We start from the raw sequence: 16,929 nt of genomic DNA, 5'->3' as shown, positions 1-16,929 counted from the left end.
TTCATCCGTAAAATTATTACTTTTGACTTGATCCTTCTATTCTATCAACTAATTTGTTTGACAACTTTAATTGGTGATAATGAACATTCCTACGGGTCTCACAATAACTCTGATGCGCTAACAGCCAAGTTACACATTAAATAAGTGACACGGTTTTTGTGGACCTAACATATGGCAAGTGAGAAGCTGCCAAGAAAAACACCTCTTCTTCACTCTCCACGCTTTCTTTGTATCCAGAAACCATTGACCTTGCTTTGCATCTTCACAGCTTTGGCAATGACTTCTAACACCATGATACCATAAAAGAGGAAAATTATCCCATATTTGAGACAGGGACAGTCGAAGAAAACACAATAAAATTTTAAATATTAGCTTTCTTATCTCCCTTCATTAGAAAATAGAGTTAAATACAGGTCCTAAAATTCTATGGTCAAGATACAGCTGGCTTATCAATACCCGCCACTTCACAATTAACTTTGTACTCAAAGTCAGTAATTGGGCTTAAAGCCTCCTAATAGAGCACATGCACAAAAGCGTGGTAAGAAAACTGCCCCAGGCCCTCATTCACTATTAATGATAACAATTAGTGACACACGTTAATGTTATAAATTTTTTTATACCGTTTATTACTTATAGAGATAAATTTTTTTTATTGTATCTTGATTTGAAACAAAAATCAAACAGATAAAGAGGAAAAGTAAACCCAAGATGAAAGAACATGTAAGGTAGGTTGAAGAATGAATATTCTAAGAGGCAATTGTGACAAGAGAAACTGACAAGTTAACTACAATTATTTGGTTTCTATAAAGCAAATTGGAAAAATAAAGAGAGAAGCGTTTCTTTCTACAATTATTAGCTTTATAATATTCCTTCACTGCCCACAGTAATTGTCCTCGCATTCCGCTTCTGCAATTGCAATGGCTTCTAACGCCATCATCCAATACGGCTCTTCTTCTTCTTCTTCATCTCATGCGATCATCACTGCATCTGATGTGTTTGTCAGCTTCCGCGGTGAAGACACGCTCAACAACTTCACTGTTTTTCTCTTTGATGCTCTCTCTCAAAATGGCATCGATGCCTTCAAAGATGATACACATCTTCAGAAAGGCGAATCCATAGCACCCGAGGTGCTACAGGCCATTGAAGAGTCTCTCCTTTTCCTTGTGGTCTTCTCTAAGAACTATGCTTCCTCAACTCGGTGCTTGCGTGAACTTGCACACATCTGCAACTGCACCGATGAAGCATCCCCGAGTCGTGTTCTTCCAGTTTTCTATGATGTTGATCCATCAGAGGTGCGGAAACAGAGTGGTTATTATGGGATTGCCTTTGCAGAACACGAACGAAGATTCAGAGAAGATATAGAGAAGATGGAGGAAGTGCTGAGATGGAGAGAAGCTCTGACACAAGTGGCCAATATCTCTGGCTGGGATATCCGAAATAAGTAAGTACATATTTATATTCAGTCAGTCATATTATATCCATGTGCATACATTTCATCATTTCTTAGTCAAGTTGTTTTTATCAAACTTACTATCGTTTTCTAAAGTAGAGTTCAGAGAGGTTGAGGAGGTAACATGCAAATTAACTCTAAATTTATACATGTTTAATGCAAATGGTGTTTAAAATCTCTGAAATTATCTTGCCCTGTACATATATACATTATGTTGTGGTTCTGATAATTTGCCATTCTTCATTTTCTTTAAATTTTCAGGTCACATCCTGCAATGATTAAAGAAATTGTTCAAAAAATAAAATATATATTGGGTCCCAAATTTCAAAATTTTCCAAATGGTAATCTGGTTGGGATGGAATCCCGTGTTGAAGAATTAGAAAAGTGTTTAGCACTGGAGTTGGTTGGTGACGTTCGAGTTGTCAGAATTAGTGGAATTGGTGGGATAGGAAAAACGACTCTTGCCCTTGCGTTTACAGGGGGTACAGATACTCTATTAAGTGAATGTCTTGGTGAAGGGAGCAGAATCGTTATAATTTGTAAGGATGAACAACTATTAAGGACACATGAAGTATATCATGTTTACCGAGTGCAACCGTTGAATCGACACATCGCTGTTCAGTTATTTTGCAAAAATGCTTTCAAATGTGACTATATTATGAGTGATTATGAAACATTGACACATGATGTACTATCACATGCTCAAGGCCATCCCTTGGCAATTGAAGTAATAAGCAAATCTTTGCATTGTCGAAATGTTTCGCAGTGGAGAGGTAGATTGGTTAGGCTAAGTGATAAGGTAAGTAAGCATACTTTGAAGGTGTTGGGAATAAGAAGCTTCTGCAATCCAGTTAGATGTTTGTTTCCTTCCTTTTCTATTTTCTCATGTATCCGTGAACTTGATCTAAGTTTCTGCAATTTACTTAAAATCCCTGATGCTTTTGGAAATTTGCATTGCTTAGAAAGGATAAGTTTAAGTGGAAACAATTTTGAAACACTACCCAGCCTCAAGGAGCTTTCCAAACTGTTAAGATTAGACTTACGACACTGCAAGAGATTGAAATATTTGCCTGAGCTCCCTTCACAAACTGATTGGCGGCCTTCGGATATTCGCCTGAGCTCCCTTCAAGATGATGAATCGGATGATGAATCGGATCACTTGCGGCTATTCTATTACACTCGATCACATTTTGATGTCTCTAATTTTGATGAGTTGAAAGTGGAAAGTAGATTCAGAGATCTTTATGATCAAGATTTGGATGTTGAGGTGAAGAAATGTGGGTATGATCGGGTATATGTACGGGATTTAGAACCATCACTCAACACAGGAATCGGGAAAAGAAAAAGGGGATTTGATTATGAAGACTTGATTAAAGGTGTACTATCACATGGTGAAGGCAATTCAATTATTCTGATTTGGATATGTTTATAATGATTTTAATTTATTATTTTATTTAATCATTCTTTTGAAACTAGTATTCACGTCTTATTTTTTTCTTGTAAAACCAATATTTTAAAAAATACTTTTTTTAAAAAGAAAGTTTTGGGAGAAAAAGAACAGTTTTAAAATCAATATATTGTATTTACGAGTTATTTTTTTTACTGTCTACTTACAAGTTACTTTGAAACGTAAGTAAGATTAGAAATTTTGAACTCCAACACTCCATCCACAATCATACTAATCTTTTTCTTCTCACGTTTCATAGATGTGCCATCATCATCTTCCTTCACCAATGATGTGTTCCTCAGCTTCAGAGGAGAAGATACTCGTTACAGTTTCACTGGCAATCTCTGCAGAGCCCTTCGTGACAGTGGAATTCACACCTTCGTTGATGACGATGAGCTCCAGAGAGGGGACGAAATAACGTCAGAACTTGAGAAGGAAATTGAAGACTCCAGATTTTTCATCATCGTTCTCTCTCAGAACTATGCATCTTCCTCATTTTGCTTAAACGTACTTGCTTACATTCTTGAGTGCGTTAAGAGAAAACGTTTGTTGGTTTTGCCAATTTTTTACAAGGTGGATCCTTCTAGTATTCGATTCCATGGAGGTAGTTTTGGAGAAGCATTGGCTAATCATGAAATGAAGTTCAAAGCTAAAATGGACGGGTTGGAGCATAACATGGAGAAACTGGAGAAATGGAAGATGGCTCTGCACGAAACAGCTAACTTCTCAGGCTATCATTTCAAACAAGGGTCTTCCTCGCCAATCTTTTAACTTATTTTGCTTTAATTCCATTAATTAATTTTCACTTGTCTAATGCTATTTTAATGTTAAAATTTAAAGAGTTCAAGATATTTGTTAACCTTGAAAAACATACATATCAAGAAATGGATGTGACATTTAGTTTGACTTAACACAAATTTCTCTGTTTGAATAGGGATGGATATGAATACGAGTTTATTACCAGGATAGTTGAATTGGTCTCTAGCAAGATTAAACAGTATCCTTTCCATGTTGGGGATTATCGAGTTGGACTAGAGTCATATTCAGAAGCATTCAACTATGATGTGTTCCTCAGCTTCAGAGGCTCAGACACACTCCATGGTTTTACTGGCTATCTCTACAAAGCTCTTCATGACAGAGGAATCCACACTTTCATTGATGAAGATCTTAAGAGAGGAGAAGAAATAACACCGGAAATTGTGAAGGCAATTGAAGAGTCCAGGATTGCTATCATTGTGCTCTCTATAAACTATGCTTCTTCCTCCTTTTGTTTAGACGAACTTGCAACCATCCTTGACTGCCTTGAGAGAAAAAGACTATTGGTTTTACCAGTCTTTTATAATGTGGATCATTATCAGGTGCTGGGAGGTAGTTATGTAGAAGCCTTGGTGAAACATGGGAAGAGTTTAAAGCATAGCATGGAGAAGTTGGAGAAATGGGAGATGGCTCTGTATGAAGTAGCTGACTTGTCCGACTTTAAAATCAAACATGGGTACTCCACCTTACCAATCTTTTTTACTTTATAATTTTTCTTGGATTAAGTTTGGCTTTGTTTAATGATTTGGTGTTAAAATTTATAGAAAAAAAAATGTTAATCTTGACAACTTATGTATCAAGACATGGATACAAGGCTTGGTTTAACTTCACTTAAAACTTTTGTTTGAAGCAGAGCTCGATATGAATACGACTTTATTGGGGAGATAGTTGAGTGGGTCTCCAGTAAGATTAATCCTGCTCATTACCCGGTTGGATTAGGGTCAAAAGTGCTGGAAGTAAGGAAACTTTTGGATGTTGGACGTGATGATGGTGTCCACATGTTAGGGATCCATGGAATTGATGGTGTAGGGAAATCAACACTTGCACGAGAAGTTTATAATAAACTGATTTCTGACCATTTTGATGCTTCCTGTTTTATTGAAAACGTGAGAGAAAAATCTAAAAAACATGGGTTACATCACCTCCAAAACATCCTTCTTTCGAAAATACTTGGAGAGAAGGACATCAACCTCACAAGTGCCCAACAAGAGATTTCAATGATGCAACGGCATAGGCTCCAGCAAAAGAAGGTTCTCATGGTTCTAGATGATGTTGACAGGCCTGAGCAATTGCAAGCAGTTACTGGAAAACCTGCTTGGTTTGGTCCTGGCAGCAAAGTCATAATCACAACACAAGACAAACAACTGCTAACATCTTATGACATTAATAGAACATATGAGGTGAAGAAATTGAATAAGGATGATGCTCTTCAATTACTTAAATGGAAAGCTTTTAAGATGCATTACTTCGATCCAAGGTATAAGATGCTCTTAAATCGTGCAGTAACTTTTGCTTCTAGTCTTCCATTGACTTTGGAAATATTAGCTTCCTACCTATTTGGAAAAAGTGTAAAAGAATGGAAATTTACTTTCCACCAATTTGTAAGAAGTCCGAATAATCCAATGGAAATGATACTTAAAGTAATCTTTGATTCTTTGAAGGAAAAAGAAAAGAGTGTTCTACTTGACATTGCTTGTTATTTCAAAGGATATGAATTGACAGAGGTTCAAGATATACTTCATGCTCATTATGGTCAGTGCATGAAGTATTATATTGACGTTTTGGTTGACAAATCTCTAGTATACATTACTCATGGTACAGAGCCTTGTAACGATACAATTACAATGCATGAATTGATTGCTAAAGAGATTGTCCGACTGGAATCAATGATGACAAAGCCAGGTGAGTGCAGGAGATTATGGTCATGGGAAGATGTAAGGGAAGTTTTTTTAGGATACAAGACGGTGAGTGAAACTCATGAATGGTTTGATTTAGTATTTTGATTTATTTATTTTTATTATTCTTCACATCGTAAATTGTATTTTTCTTTTATGATTTTTCCATGAATATTTGTATTGAGGTCTTACATAGTTACATATACTTGTATTATGGTTGATTCATGCCTTTTGCATTGACAGGCAACTAGCAAAATTGAAATTATATGTCTGGATTACCCCATATTTGATGAAGAAGAAATAGTACAATGGGATGGAACAACTTTCCAAAATATGCAAAACCTCAAAACACTTATTATTAGAAATGGTAATTTTTCCAAAGGTCCGGAATATCTTCCAAATAGTTTGAGAGTATTTGAATGGTGGGGATATCCGTCACATTGTTTACCATCTGATTTTCATCCAAAGGAACTTGCCATATGCAAGTTACCCTGCAGTCGTATTTCTACAACTGAGTTGACCAACTTATTGACGGTAAGTTTAATGAGTAAATTTTCCTCATCTTGTAAATTAATAAATTCACTTTACGGTTATTCATTCACTTGTTTCTTTCTTCTGTTTTATTTTAATTTTCTTTGCAGAAGTTCGTGAATGTGAAGCGTTTGAAATTTTCAAGCGAAAAGGTTTAACAAAGATACCAGACATATATCTGTTTAACCAAATTTTGAGAAACCTTCATTTGAATATTGTCAGAATTTAATTACAGCTCATGATTCGATTTGTCTAATTTCTAGGTAAGCTTAAAATATTGAGTGCTTTTGGTTGCATCAAGCTTAGAAGTTTTCCAACCATCAAGTTTTCCAAAAATATCAGAAAAGATGGAAAATGTAAGGGAACTTCATTTGCAGTACACTCCCATAAGCATGTCTGTCTAGTTGTGGAGTTGTTCAGTTACCAAGTAGCACTGTCATGTTACCAGAACTGACTGATATTATAGCTTTTGGATGGAAAGGGTAGCAATGGCTAAAACAGGAAGATGGTGAAGAAAAAGCGGGTTCAATAGTATCTTCAAAGGTAGAACGGCTTTGTGCCTAAGGATGCAACCATCTATTATTTTTTCAAAAGGTTTCATGCAGTTTGTTCATGTGAAAGATTTAGACGGATTGATAATAATTTCAGAATTCTTCATTAATGTATCAAAGAATTTCAGTTTTTAAAGATGCGACTTGTTGCGAGCATCTTTTGGAAATTAGAGGGAGTCAATCATACTGAAAACATTTCTTGGCAAGAGGTTGGATATCCTTGACTTCCTCATGTATTATGTATAAGCATGCTCCTAAATCAGCTTATGTCCTGTTCTTAATGCATTTGATTTAATAATATGTAGTGTACTTAACGTTGGCAAGCTTATGAATTCCTTTATAACTAATTGCAGGATCTGCACGAGGCCGGAAACACTATCATTTTCCAGGAGTAATATATAGTGGTTCAATCACCAAAGCAAAGGGACCTTCAAGTTCTTTTTGGTTTTGTATCACCTGACAAAGTTCTTTTTCTTCTTATTGCACCTATGGATAATGGATCTGGATTTTTTTCATCCCATGTTCATCAATGGCAATAAATGTTCCCTTCATTGTGTCATGTTCTTGATGGGATGGGATCATACGTATCTTCTAATCTACATGTGTATGAGGTGCTTTTTGAAAATGAATGGAACTATTTGGAAGTTGCATGTGCCAGTTTTAATTGTGAATATACAGAAAATTTTCTTATTTGTTCTAATTAATTCATTTTAGGCTTGTTTTAGTAATTTAATGTCTACCCAGGAAATCTAACCCAATTGGTTGATACATCTTGTTCCTTTCGTCTACTTCAATTCACTGATGTTCTCTTGTTCCTTTTCCTCGCATACAAGACTAAGATAATGCTTAGCTTAACTTTTGATATCTTTGCATTTTCTACCACATGGTTTTCTCAAATAATTAATTGATCGATAAGAAAAATGAGTTTTTTAATCAAGTATAATAGTTGTTCAAAGAAGGTCAATCCGTCATAGGGTTCTGCATTTTCCCTGATCTTATAGGGCATGGTTCTCGATCTCGGAACTGGTTCAACGACAAAGAAATGTTGTGGACAAAATTGGTTTAATCATGTATATTAATATTTGTTCCGTTCCAATATAAACTCCAAATCATTCATTTTAATCCAGTGTCGGTGACATTGTCCATGGTGGTGTGTAAAAAAAGAAGAAGAAGAAAACGTGTTCGAGAAAATGTTGCAACTAAAATTGGTAGTTGCTGAATAAGAAGATTAATGGATTTGGAAACACGAGGATAGAAGAGATGACTAGCAGAGAAAAATACTTATTTTTATTTTTTTCAAAAAAGTAATAAAATACTGCTATACCCCTAAAATGAATTAATTAAAACAAACGAGAAAGTTGGTTTTTCTGTCTTATAATATATATATATATATATTATCTTCTGTTAAAATTATTTACATCTTTCTTTAAAGAAAGCTATTGATAGATATAAAAAAAAAACTTATTCCAAGATTATTTCATCTTCTCTGTTGAAATTATTTTCCTTTTTTGTTGTGTTTAATCGTAAATATTTTTAATTTCTTCATAGAGAGTTTGCTACATAAATAAGAAATTCAACCTAAACATGTGATTTACCTAATGAAAAGCTTAATGTCAGCTACTATAACTATAAAGAAGACAAATTAGACAATTTTAAACATTTTGGTTCATTTCAATTTAGTTTGTATTTAAAAACACAAACTAAATCAAGATTATTGCAGAAAAATTAAAGCATTGTTTTCCTTCATTCGAAGTTGAACCCACCAGAATTGTCGAAAGCAACCCCCTAGAAGACCTATTCAAACCAAAAAGGAATTATTCTCAAAACCAAGAGGAAAATATTAAACCATGGAAATCCCATTGCAAATTCTTCCCAAAATTTCATTTGCATGCATCATTGTGTTTGTATAAAAAGATGTAGAGTCACAGTTGTTTCATTCATTCAATCCATCACTTGAAGGGTAGAAAACTCCTAAGTTTGCGGTAACAACCAGCACTCAATATTTAAAGTTTATCCAGAAAACCAATTGACTCGTGAACTATAATTAAATTCTCACAATATTCAAATGAAAATTCCTTCAAATTTGAGAGACCAGATGCATCAGGTATCCAAAACCCTTAGATAGTTAGATACATCAACTTCTGCAAAAAGAAAATGATGGAAAAAGCAAAACAGAACTGAATGAATAATACTGCTTTGAATTTATTAATTTACAAGGAAAATGTATTCTTTAAACTTGCCTTCGATATGCCACCACACCCCAATGACGGGATGGAACTATTCCAAGTCGCGTATGGCAAGCTTCGTTGTATCAAAATCAGGCGGTGGACAATGGAAAGGATGTGTGTGCCATTCTAATATCCTCAAACTTTCTGGTAGATAATTGGGAGCTTGGGATAAAATACCGTTTCTGATAATAAGTGCTTTAAGGTTTTTCATCTCCTTTAAGGCATTTCCATCCCATTCTATTGTTTTTTGTTTGTCAGATATGGGGAAATCCAGACAAATGATTTTAACTTCACTGGTCCCCTGTTAATGCAAAAGACACAAATCAACCACAATACAAGTTATACGTTTGTAAGATATATCTATGATGAATCAAGATAAGAAGCTAAATCATTCATGAGTCTCACTCACCAAGTTGTCTTTTAAAACTTGAATTATATCTTTCTGTAACCATAATCTCCTCCGCTTGCCTGCCTCTTTCGGTGATTTCTGCCTGTCAATCTCTTTACCCATGTTCTCAATCAAGTCATGCAATGTAACTTTATCATCTCTAATCTTAATGAGAGACTTGTCAAGAAGCACCCCAATATGGTATTTCATGCAGTTATCATAGAGACTGTGAAGTATATCTTCAATCTCTCTGCATTTATAGTCTTTCAAGCAACAAGTAATGTCAAGAAAAACACTTTTTTCTTCTTCCTCCAAAGCATCAAAGCTTACTTTAAGTATCTTCAAGATTTCCTTATTGGGAATTCTTTGATATTGTTTGATAGCTGATTCCCATTCTTTAATACTTTTTCCAAACAGGTTTGAACCTATCACTTCCAAAGCCAATGGAAGGCCAGAAGTCCAAGTTACTACATCATTCAAGACCTGCTTGTAACTTTGATCAACTTCATCACATGTTTTAAAAGCTTTCTGTTTAAGCAATTGAATAGCATCGTTTGTACTCAAATTTTTCACCTCATATGTTCTTTTGAACCCATAAGATGTTAGGAGTTGTTTGTCCCGAGTGGTGATGATCAGAACCAATCTGGTGCCAGACTTAGACTCAGACTGAGACTCAGGCCAAACAGATTTTCCAACAAATGCCTGTAATTGCTTGTGCTCATCAACATCATCTAGAACTAAGAGAACCTTCTTTCCTCTGAGCTGATTTTTTATCATCCAAGTTCCTTGTTGCTCACTTGCTAAGTTGATGCCCTGCTTAAGTATTTGTGAAAGAAGGATGCTTTGTAGGCGTTTTAACCCGTGTCTGTTTGATTCTTCTCTCACGTTTTGTAGGAAACACGAATAATCAAATTGATTAGTATGCAAATTATAAACTTGTCGAGCAAGTGTTGATTTTCCTACCCCGCCCATTCCGTGGATCCCTATCATGGAGATAGCATCACTAGATTCAGCCTCCAAACGTTCCCTTATTTCTAGCACTAGTGAGTCTAATCCAACCGGGTGATCCGCAACATATATACTTGCTTCAGCTTCATTAATCTTGCGGAAGACATCATCAACAATCTTCTCAATAAACTGGTATTCATATCCAGCTCTGTTTCAAACAAGAAATTATAGTTGTAGCGAAGTTAAACTAAAACCCTTGTATCCATATCTTGTCAAGGTTAATAGACATTTATTTTCTCTTTCAATTTTAACAAAAATTATAAAGCAAAAGCTTGGTAAGGAGGGATACCCATCTGTGAAATGATGCCCAGAAAATCCTGCTACTTCGTGCAGAGCCGTCCTCCATTTCTCCATGTTAGGATGTAACCTTTTCTCAAGACTATCCAATCCTTGTTCATAACTTCCTCGCTGGTGTCTTACATCAGAAGGATCCACCTTATAAAAGACAGGAATAACCAACAGTGGAGTTTTCTCGCGGTAGCAGCCAAGGATGGTTGCAAGTTCATTTAAGCAAAATGAGGAAGAAGCATAACCTTTAGAGAACACAGTGATGGCAATCCTCGACCCTTTAATTGCCTCCTCAAGTTTTGTTGTTATTTCGTCTCCTGTCTGAAGGTCCTCTTCATCAAAGAAAGCACGGATTCCCTTCTTACAAAGAGCTTGGTGGAGATGCCCAGTAAATTCATAACGTGTGTCTTCCCCTCTGAAGTTAATGAACACATCGTATCTGGATGCACCGGAACATGTTTCAGCCATTAGAAGAAAAAAGTTTAGTATTATTATGCCGGAATGTAGGTTGGTCTGTTGGAATATAGAATCAAACTTCATACACTAAAACTAATTAAAGTGGTAAGTATAGTACCATGATCATTTTTTCCTAAGTCAGATGTCAAGGTCAAGGAGTGTCTCTTAAGTTAATGAGTTAGACATCGATCTCATTGTGATTGATAATTATCACTGTACCAATGAAATTTTATATACGATGGAAATCAAATTTGAATTATGTGTTGTTGAATAAAATTATTATCACTTAATCCAAACACTCCTTTCATGACATTAATTTTACGCGGGATATATATAGACCAATTATTAAATGCATATCATCCAAACAGTGATTAGGCGGACATAACAAACCAACTTGCATAATAAAAAAATACCAACTTGATCAGCCTTATTATGCAAAGGGGGAAATATCTGGCTTTCTTTTAGTCAGCGGTCAAAGTCATTCACTATATCACCCAGGTACAAAGTCTTCACAATTTCATTTAACATGTCAAAAATAGTAGTAGTACTACTTTATAGCAATTCCATTTATATATCACAAATGAAGAAATTAATATGTTATATAATGATCCGTTCACTTCATCTCACCAAAACACATTTAACGCGTTAATTTCTCTCAGCTCTTGTATTGTATGGGATGGAAACTCTTAGATGCGGTGTGCACTATTTCCCTAATGCATGAATAATTTTTAAGCTAAAATATTTTTGTATCTCATAAATATAAAAATATAAAAATATACAAAATTTATAATGTAAAATTTTTAGAATGTTTTTGTTCTCACAAAGTTATAATATATTGTCTTTGGACCTAGACATATTTAAACTTACGATCAAACTTTTTAATCAAATGTAAATATAACATTTTTATATCAATTGTACATATAACTAAGATAAAATATGATATTTTTTTTATATTAAGTTATATATATAATTGTTGTAAGCAAGTAGATTTGGATGTCCAAATCTTACTCTAAGCAAAAAAAATGACATTTCAATTTTAAAATAAAAAACTTACTGAAAATTTTATTGGAACAAAATCAGAACATTTTATAACTTTTAAATATTATAAGAGTACTTATGGTGGGCTTTTAACAAAGTTAGTATGCATGAGTTTGAAACTCTTTGTGGGTGTTGTTTGTTAAGTACCGTGAAATGTTGTAAAAAAAATGTATGGAAAAAGTTAAACCATATCTTGTTCAAGTACGTACAAGTATTTTCTCTTATTAATTGCAGCATCTGAATCCAATCCGTAAGACACGCTAGGATGAATTTATTCTATTTAGTGGAAAAACAGGGCAATGCAAAAACAAAAACAAAAACGCGTTGGTGTTAGCTTTATAATAAAATGGAATACTGAACCCAACTTCACATTACTGGAAGCAACACGAACCCAATTTCATCCGAAGGAGGACTGAAGATTCTTCGAGAGTCAGAGGAAATTATGAAAAAATTTGGGAGAAGCTCCCAAGAAAAAAATGCCTAAACCATAATTACTTGCTTTTATTTAATTATTATCCGTGTTGAAACTTGAAAGTGGAAAAATAAAATGGGGTCATGTATATCATCACCCAGCACCAATGTCACTACCCACAGTTTGTATATCCCGAAACATTTGTCCTTGATTTAATTACACCTTAGCAGTAATAATAATAAACATCATTTTCATCATCTTCTTCTTATGCAAAATTGCAATTGCTTCTTGTTAGATATGAAGAAGGGAAACTTATTAATAATAATAATAATAATATGATAATAGAAGACAGAGAGAAGATGAGGAAGGGCATACATGCGAAGAAGTACAGGCAAAAGTGGGTGCATATGATGGTTGGGATATCCAACATAACTGATAGAATATATGATAATATATTATGTATTCTTAACCCACCTAATCAATTTGAATTTGATATAATATCTTATCATATATTCTAATAATATGATAAAATATTCTATCAAATACAAACTGATTACACCTAACAAATATCACAAGTATACAAAATCAGAATATATTATCATATATTCTACCAATAACTAAGTAATTCTTTCTCATTTTGCTATGGTTTTCTAAACTATGGTTGTCACCTTACAAAGACTTAACATTATTTTTGGTTCATTATGTTTCGCAGTTATTTTGTTTTATTATATTAAATTTTAAAATTTTCTAAATATATTATTTGGGTCTATTTTTCAATTTTTTGTTAGAAATGTTAGTGTTATGTTAAATTTTAAATTTTTAAATAATTAATTTGACATAGTGACGGCTAAAAACGTCACAATGTATTTTTAATATAGTAAAAGCCAACATTGTGCAACATAGAACTCATTTTAGATTTAGAATCAAACAAAGCCAACAAGATCCTCTCCCCTTGTCTCCCTCCCAACCCCCACCAAAGAGAAGATTTGAGAACAAAAAAAAACACATTGTAATAATCTCAATGATAAACACATTATAAAAATAATAAAAATTAAAATTCTTGTTACACCCAACAACTATTTGTAGAGTCCTAAAGCCATAAATTGCACCATATAACATTGTTATGATTTAAACCAAAAAAAAAAAAGAATAGGCTAAAAGAAATGAAAGAACGTGTTGGTCAAACTACAATGAGAATTGATCTTCAAAAGATAACAAAACACTATGTCTTAACTATATAAACTCACAATAAAAGTATTTTTCATCTATCCGGGAACTTTATCCGAGAGAAGTTTATATACTACTCCAATGCAACCACTAGACTCATGTTCCCCACTTCTAGACTCATGTTGAATGTTAAATCTTCACCCTTAAACAAAACATGAATTATGTTAAATGCTCTTGATCATTCTTACTTTTGTCAGAAATTCTTTTTTTTTCCTTGTTGAGAATTGTCAAGAGACAATTTCTTGTTTGTCATTGTCCATTTTTTCTGTCCAAGCAATTGAAATTCATAATAGCAACCACAATAGGAGTACACACATTTATGTGACGCTCAATTACCAAATATGAGTTCTTTATGACCAGCAAGTTTTCACATGTGAGAAAACTGTAAATTAAGTACAAACCATGAAGAAGAGATCCAAAACTTCCTAGTGGAGACCGGAGATAGTTCAAAAACAGTAAGAATATTTCTCCCAAATTCATATAATAGCTTGGAAGTAAATGTTTTACATACTATGAAAAGTCAGTTGAGGTAGCTTAAAAAGGTATAATACTAACCTATACTAGTTTCCGCCTAATATACGGGTGACTGAGGCAATCAAAGTCCCTTGTTATTTCTCTTTCAAGTTCTTCCTACAATAGGTGACATAAATTATAAATTGATTAAAAAACCAAATAAACTAGAGAAAGAAATGAACTGCGATGACCAATCTCAGTGGAATTGCATGCTTTAATAGGTTCTGATTACTACTAGACAAAAGTGATATTTGATTCTGATACTTTGGCAATAGCACCACCACAATGGTCTGGAATCTCAGTGATTCACACCAACAACAACTATTTGATCAAGTTTTGAACCCCATATTCGACATATCTTCCAGAATCAAAATCTCAATTATAAGAAGCCATAGAACATTATGAGAGTAAAAAATAAAACAAATTTCAACTGCCCTCGTAAATTTAGCGAAGCTTAAAGCACATGCAGGTTGTAGTAATAACAGTGAAACTGTAGAAGGAATTTTAAAGTTACATGGATGTTCTAGCCGCTGACTGTAGGTATATATATCAGATATTTCTTAATGTTCAACAATTTGAAATCTGCATATCAAATAATAAAAAATTTCATTTTTTTTGTTTACCTAAATGTGAAGCATTGTTGTTAGGGGCAAGCCACTCTGGTTTCGAGGACCAGAACCTCCTAAGAAGAAGAAGAAGAAGAAGAAGAAGAAGAAGAAGAAGAAGAAGAAGCTAGAGATAAGTGAATTTTCATTGATTCTGCAGGTTTATTACAATATGATATTTTTAATGTATTCCTAACAGAATTGTAATTCTGTTGCTAGAAAAGACAAGCATGGAAAATGGAAAATATCTAATGGAATATTCTATGCAAATGGTTGGTTATTGTTGTCCCCTGACCATAGACAACAACCCTACAGATGATCCCTTGAGCCCACTCAGCAGCCCCTTCACACGTAGTCCCGCAGGTATGCAGGCCTTGCAATTGCTCTCTTTGCTCTGTTTTCTAATTGCACCTTGTTGTTAGTGTGTTTGCTAAGTTCCTTATTTATTGCTTGTTGTACCTCTGCTTGTTTATCATTCCACGGCCCATGCAAATGCACCTTGTCCTCATGGTGATATTCCTCACATAATTGAGTCCAGCGTTCCCATGAAGTTTCCTCCGGGGGAAGTCCTGACCACTGCACGAGAACTTCCCAGTGAGCCTCTTCTCCAGCTAAAGCTTGGCGGTAATCCAGGATTGCTAATAGGGCTATCAGAGGTTGGTTATGAACAACTTGATCAGGCAATGGGGCTGAGTTAGTCATCTTCGAGGAACCTTTAAAGGACTTCAAAAGGGAACAATGGAACACCGGATGAATGTTGGCGCCCTCGGGGAGTTTCAAACGATAAGCTACAGGCCCCACACAATCTTCAACCTAAAATGGGCCATAATAGCGCTTGGACAATTTCCCTAAAGAGCCTTATTGCGGTTTGGCCGACACTTGCCTGCGTGGCCATAGCTTGACCATCACCCACTCCCCCAACTGGTAGACCACCTCCCGGCGCTTGCGATCAACATACTTCTTCATGAGCTCTTGAGCTTTAAGCAATTTCTTGCGAATGAGCAGGAAGGTTTCTTCTCGATTAGTCAACATTTCATCAACCGCGTCCACCTTGGAAGTGCCCGTGAGGTACTCCGGGAAATTGAAAGGTTTCCTTCTGAAGGTGATTTCATAGGGTGTAGACCCCGTTGCCGCGTTCCATGTTGTATTGTGGGACCATTCCACCCACAGTAACAGCTTGCCCCATGATCCCGACCGGCAATGCACGAAGGAGCGAAGGTATTGCTCAATCACTCGATTAAGAAATTCAGTCTGTCCATCACTCTGTGGGTGATATGCAGAGCTGAGCCGAAGCTGTGTTCCCCTCAGATGGAATAATTCTTGCCAAAACCTGCTGATAAAGAGAGGGTCCCGGTCAGAGACCATGCTGCGTGGTAGCCCATGGATCTTTCCGACAATGTTCATGAACAAACAGGCCACCACGTGGGCCATGTGAGAGGCTGGCAGCATGCCCAGGTGAATGCCTTTTGAAAAATGATCCACCACTACGAGGATAACAGTGTTCCCCTGAAAAGAAGGTAACCCCATAATGAAGTCCAATGAGAGGTCCTCCCATGGCCGATGTGGCACCGGGAGAGGACAAAGTAGCCCCGCCACCCTCTTAGTCTCGTACTTAGCATATTGGTAGTCCACACAACTTTGTACAAACTTGGAAACATCTTCACGTAGCCCTTCCCAAATGAAGTTATCCATTACCCGAGCAATGGTCTTCGCGATTCCCAAGTGACCGCCTGTCGGAGTGGCATGGTACTCTCGAAGAAGAGTTGTGATCAAGGGTAATTGTGGTGGTAACCAAATGCGGCCTCTTTTGAGTATCAGGCCATTGGTTATAGTGAGCTCGGGGTACTTGGTTGGGGAGGATTGAATCGCCTGAAGTCTGTCATGGTAAGGTTGATTCTGAGCTAATTGAGCTCGCAATTCCTCCAAAAAGGTTAAGAGGGCATCGACAAGGTAAGCAACAGAGAGGTGGAATGCTCAGGTAATCGGGACAAGGCGTCTGCAGCTTGATTGGAAGCACCAGAACGAAATTGGATTTGGTAATCGTACCCCATCAGCCAAGCAAGGTACATATGTTGC

At 35.5% G+C, this 16,929-nt stretch overlaps 2 protein-coding genes across 6 annotated transcripts in view; one reads left to right on the top strand and one right to left on the bottom strand.

Annotated features, from left to right (window-relative positions):
• The first annotated feature begins 759 nt into the window (after positions 1-759).
• The window catches only part of LOC100785853 (uncharacterized), a 36,118-nt gene continuing 19,948 nt past the window's right edge, over positions 760-16,929 (top strand). Inside the window, exons 1-10 of one of the 5 annotated variants that reach the window (XR_005892090.1) lie at positions 766-1,441; positions 1,712-2,841; positions 3,157-3,646; positions 3,832-4,389; positions 4,567-5,677; positions 5,852-6,142; positions 6,250-6,291; positions 6,403-6,682; positions 6,819-6,899; positions 7,044-7,390. Coding sequence is in view for 1 of the 5 variants with exons in the window: in XM_041016683.1 (XP_040872617.1) it covers positions 918-1,441; positions 1,712-2,826; positions 3,157-3,646; positions 3,832-4,389; positions 4,567-5,677; positions 5,852-6,142 (4,089 nt within the window). In the remaining 4 variants the exon portion in view is untranslated. Of the gene's footprint in view, positions 1,442-1,711; positions 2,842-3,156; positions 3,647-3,831; positions 4,390-4,566; positions 5,678-5,851; positions 6,143-6,249; positions 6,292-6,402; positions 6,900-7,043; positions 7,391-16,929 lie in introns of those variants that run through there. The other 4 variants (XR_005892091.1, XR_005892092.1, XR_005892089.1 and 1 more) reach the window with 4 other exon arrangements.
• LOC100790804 (disease resistance protein RUN1) lies at positions 8,545-11,259 on the bottom strand. Its single transcript, XM_003527270.5, has 4 exons — positions 10,604-11,259; positions 9,328-10,462; positions 8,931-9,219; positions 8,545-8,831 (listed from the first exon to the last, which is right to left on the bottom strand). The coding sequence occupies exons 1-3, from the start codon at positions 11,140-11,142 to the stop codon at positions 8,968-8,970; spliced, it is 1,926 nt and encodes a 641-aa protein (XP_003527318.1). The 5' UTR covers positions 11,143-11,259; the 3' UTR covers positions 8,545-8,831; positions 8,931-8,967.

Source organism: Glycine max, chromosome 6 (genome assembly GCF_000004515.6).
Source record: "Glycine max cultivar Williams 82 chromosome 6, Glycine_max_v4.0, whole genome shotgun sequence".
In the NCBI taxonomy this organism is placed as follows: Eukaryota; Viridiplantae; Streptophyta; class Magnoliopsida; order Fabales; family Fabaceae; genus Glycine; species Glycine max.
Note: the sequence above shows the minus strand (reverse complement) of the source record. Positions and strands in the feature narration are given on the sequence as shown.

Coding starts and splice junctions, on each gene's coding strand:
- LOC100790804 (XM_003527270.5), bottom strand. CDS start 11,142: ATGAAGTTTGATTCTATATTCCAACAGACCAACCTACATTCCGGCATA. Junction 10,463..10,603: donor GGGCATCATTTCACAGATGG/GTATCCCTCCTT, acceptor TGTTTGAAACAG/AGCTGGATATGAATACCAGT. Junction 9,220..9,327: donor AAGTTTTAAAAGACAACTTG/GTGAGTGAGACT, acceptor TTGCATTAACAG/GGGACCAGTGAAGTTAAAAT.